Below are 4881 nucleotides of genomic sequence, written 5' to 3' on the forward strand. Positions count from 1 at the left end.
CGAGAGCTTCCATTGGACAGATCGTATCGATTGTTACTTTTCAGTGAAGTCACCGCTCCGGCAAATTTCAGTGATATCGTATCGATTGTTACTTTCTATCGTGATCCAAAACCTGTAATCAAAATATCACCAGTAAGATCGTATCAAGGATTTGAATCACACCCCTCTTTGAAAAGTATTGATCACTTTTATTTGTGACTTTTTGATATTGGTTACGTAATAACCGCTCTTAAAATATTCGTCATCCCTAATGCAAACTAAAAAAATCATCATTAAGTTCATATTTACAATTGAATTACACCAACACCATTTAGATACCGGTGGTGTTGATTACATTCAATGTCTGTATAATATTATCACAGTAGTATTAATCACTTGTATTTGTGAATTTTCGATATTGAATACAGAATCATTATTGTCAAACATTCGTTATCCATCCTATTGCCAACCCTCATCGAACTTTTTAATATCGAATCCGAGTGCCATCTCAGTGATGATCCGAAACTGTCACCAGACAACCACAACTTTCTGCAACTGTCCCATAAAGAGTCATTTAGAGCTTTCATTATTTAGAAGAAATATGAAATATTAAAAAAAAACACCTCTCATTTAATATTTTCAAAGCTTTTTCAAGCTATAGCAATAAAAATAAATTTTTTGATGCAATCTTTACTTTATGACTTTATTTAAAGTCCTTGGATGCTTCTTTGTTGATTGAATGGATAGTGTAGAAGAACTATTCGCCTTCTAATCTTAGGATGAAAATAACTTTTATGATGAAAATTTATTTTCTTTTGCCATAAAGACTTTGTAAACAATTTGTTGCCAAATCAAATTGCCTATTGTAAAATTTCAATTGTCTATTGTAAAATTTTATTGACATCTGCTTGCTTATATCAGAACTGTAACTGCCACTGTAACGGTTGTCTTGCTGTTTGTCCTTTTTGCATTAAAAATCTTAAGGTTATTTGCCTTATTGAAATATTTTCAAAAAGTTGCTATGGCTGCTGAAAAAATGAAGGTTAATGCTGCTGCTCCACCTGAAGAGGAGGAGGAGGAAGATTTAGAAGATCCTATGGATAAAATAAGGCAAGAATGTGTTGAAAAACACTGTGCCAATTTGGTTGAGAAGCTCAATGAATGTAGTGATAGAGTAAGCAGCCGCAAGAAAACTTCGGAAAGTTGCGCCGAGGAACTTATAGATCTGCTACATTGTAGGGATCATTGTGCTGTTAAAGAAATTTTCAAACACGTCAAATAAAATAAGTAAGTTTCTTTTTTTATATTAATTTTTAATTCCATGATCTTCCTGGTATCTTACATAATCTTTGATTTTCAATATTTTTTTCATATTTTTGTAAATAATGATATTTGTATTTATTGTATAAATATAGAAAAATGCATGAAGTAATTGTTGTTAAAAAAAGTTTAGAATGAATCTTCTGTAAGAGCATATTAATGTTGTATTTACTTACATTTTATGCAGAATGTAATTGAAATGAAACATTTTCCTCTTCAAATAGACAAATTTTTAATTGCAGTATAACATAGCCCATTGGTGCAATTTATAGCACTTTGAGATGACCTATCAACAGGAGAAAATCAGTCTCTGGAATTTAATTGCTTTTGTGGGCAGGTCAGAATAGAAAGACAGCTTCTGAGATAATCTCTATTTGAAGGTTTATTAAGAGAAGATCAACAAAAAGAAGAAAATATTATATTAAAATGGTATTACAAATATTGTATACTTAAGTATCCCAAGATTATCACATTTCGGCGATTCTATCTTGCGAAGGGGTGAGATGAGGAAGGATTAACCATTTCTAGAATTCATCATTCTTTGACCTTGATTTCCTCTCAATTAGATACTTTTTCGTTCTGCCCCCCCCCCACCGTATGTATGTTAGTGTTGTGTGATTTATGACCAAACTATTTTATTTACACTCAAAATTGCATCTATTAAATCCTTATATGGTTATGGTTAGTTCAAGTGGCAAAATAGCTTTCAGAATTGACATGAAGAATATTTTATATAATATCATTAAATGTGACCAAGTTTATCTACTATTGCTAATCTCAAAATGTTATCAAAAAATTCAATAACAAATAAAAAAATATGTTTTAACTATAAAAGTTATTATTATTTTGTAAAAAATTGAACTAACAAATTTTAAGAATAGAAATCATCCATTTATTCATCCTAATTTAATGTTTAGGTCCCTTACAGTAAATAAAAATTGCTTTTAAATATTTTATTGTGAATTAGTATATTTTTCAGACAATGTTATGCATTATCTGCAGTTTTGACACGTACCAAGTCCATGAATAATCCAAGTTCATCTTATTGTTAAATGTAAACATCTCATCTCATCTTTATTTTACTATATAAATGGTTAAAAGTACAGGAGGTTTTTGACAGACAGTAACTATAAAAGCTTTTTTAACACATGTCAACAGTTATTTAAACTTGTCCTCGCTCTTACTGTTTTACTTCTTTTCTTCCTCTGGTAAAATTTCAGATATTCTTTTCCAATATAATGCTATAAATGATTGAAAAATATTAATTTTCCTTTTCACAACCTATTTACATGGCTATGTGTATGTGTAAACATATTTGAGCAGTTGTAGGGCCGAATAGACTGAAACTTTTAACTTCGCTTTCATTCATCCGGGAAGCATATTATGTGCAAGAAGTGACGATGAAACTGACAGAGGAAATTCTGTTTTGCATGAAAATATTTTTTAACTTATTTGTAATGCACATATTTTATGGACAAAATGTACTTAGTTAATGCAGTGTAGAAATGTATTGGAAAGCCATATATGTTATTGCCACAAAAATATAATAAAAAACTGATTTCTTTATGTACATTATGGCTATAAAAATATATTGCAAATCTAATTCACTATTGTGCCTAAATTATTAAGTCTAACATATTTCAATTGTTTAATAATATTTTCCTTTCTTACAAAAGTAATTTTAATTTGAACAAAATTTTATATTTATAGATGACAGAGAGCTATGTCAGTTTAAAACATTTCTGAAATATTTTTAGAGAGTGTTAAAATTAAAAATTGTGTAACATATAAATTATTTTGGAGGTATGCTTCTACAAGTCGTATTATTCCAGAAGTCATTTAGTTAAAAGATTATTTTTTCCATTTCATTATTAAACAAAGCTTTAAAAATTGTTGTGAAAAGTATAAAGTTTTAAAAAAAGTGACTTCTGTATTGTTTTGATAACAAAAAAATATATATATTAAATTATATATTAAATATTAAAAGATATAAAAAGTGAAAAAGAAGTGGGAAGAAAAACAATAATTAAGCTACTTTTATCTATTCAAATATGATCTTTTGAATAATTCTTGTTAAATGTCCAGATAACTCTTGTAATTACCAATAAAATTTTTGTCATAAATCTGAAGAAAAAATCACAGTTTTTTATCCTATATCTTTCTGATAGTATACATGCATATTATTTTATGCTTGACCAGTACATTAAAGGTTTAAAGAAAAGATTGGATGGGGGAGGCTGGGTTATCAAGCATTTTAGCATGTTTCCATCCTGATGAACAGTTTTTTTTTTTTTTTTTTTTCCTCTGATTGTAAAGCATGAGAATGAAATGAACATTGAAGAAAGTAAAGTAACTTTTTATTAACACACACACACACTAACACTGCTCTTGGTCATTTTCTTATAATTCAGCAGAAAATGATTTCACAAATGTTAGCAGAGGATTGAAATTTAATTTTTAATTAAATGGTGCTTTGTGGTTCCATGAAATGATATTGATCATTTCACTTGAACTTACTGTTTCAAGTAATATTATAACCCATAAATTTTATAATTACTACAGTACTCTCTGTTATCTGAGAGATATTAGATCAAATATCTGTCAGTATAACTAAAGTGCCAGATTAGTGATTGTTTATTTTCCTATCAAACTATATTATATAAAATTATTTATGTATAACCAATATTAGAAAATCTAAATTTGACCAGCGATCTATTGTTTAAGTTATGTCAAAATCACCGATATCCAGATATACTGCTTTTTTCTTCCTTTAATGTTTCCTGTTTACTCTTCTGAAAGAAAGAAAAAAATATGTAATCATAAAAGGGCCACTATAAATAAATAAAATTTAAATATATGTTGATTGGTTTTTAAAAATTGAACATTTATATATGAGGTATTACACATGTGATGGCTCCAAGGGCATCACATGTATAATATTTGTACAAAAGCTGTTTTTATTTTGTTTATCAAAGCTTAAAAAATAATGAAAATACTAACTGCAAACAATTGGAACAGTTTAAATTTATTTAATATTCAGGAAAAAATCTTGTTGCTAAAAACGATCTTTATTTCATAAAATATTTCATATTCATTATTTTTTTAAACTAATAATTACTATTAAATGAATTATTTAATTTTAACTTCTTTTTAAATCATAATCACATAAAAAAAAAATCATTGTAAAACTGTCTCTGGTTTAACACTGATTTGCTGTCTAACTGGAGATGATGAATTTGTTCCTAATCGTAAAATTCTATACCAATAATTTAACCTAATTAAAGGATTAAATTGTATAATTTGAGTTGATTATTCTCTTTATGGTTCTAAGATATGTATATATTTTTTTTTCCTAGGAAATTTACATATTAGAATGGTGAAATCTGGAAGATTCTTGGATGGAAAATAAAAGTCAACTTTATTTATTAGATAAAAATCATCGTAGTTAATTGGCTCTATTATGTTCAGTCAAAAATGTGCTTTGTAAATCGATTGAATACAGTTAGATTTTTCTAGCTCACTGAAATAATTTGTGTTGATTTTGTTTTCTCTATCCAAATAAATGTTATTTTATATGTAGAA

General features: G+C 27.5%; 1 protein-coding gene across 1 annotated transcript; it reads left to right on the plus strand.

Annotated features, from left to right (window-relative positions):
• Positions 1 to 907: 907 nt before the first annotated feature.
• Positions 908 to 4881, plus strand: LOC129981856 (cytochrome b-c1 complex subunit 6, mitochondrial-like). Its single transcript, XM_056092890.1, has 2 exons — positions 908 to 1266; positions 4656 to 4881. The coding sequence occupies exon 1, from the start codon at positions 1001 to 1003 to the stop codon at positions 1259 to 1261; it is 261 nt and encodes an 86-aa protein (XP_055948865.1). The 5' UTR covers positions 908 to 1000; the 3' UTR covers positions 1262 to 1266; positions 4656 to 4881.

Source organism: Argiope bruennichi, chromosome 8 (assembly GCF_947563725.1).
Source record: "Argiope bruennichi chromosome 8, qqArgBrue1.1, whole genome shotgun sequence".
Classification (NCBI taxonomy): Eukaryota; Metazoa; Arthropoda; class Arachnida; order Araneae; family Araneidae; genus Argiope; species Argiope bruennichi.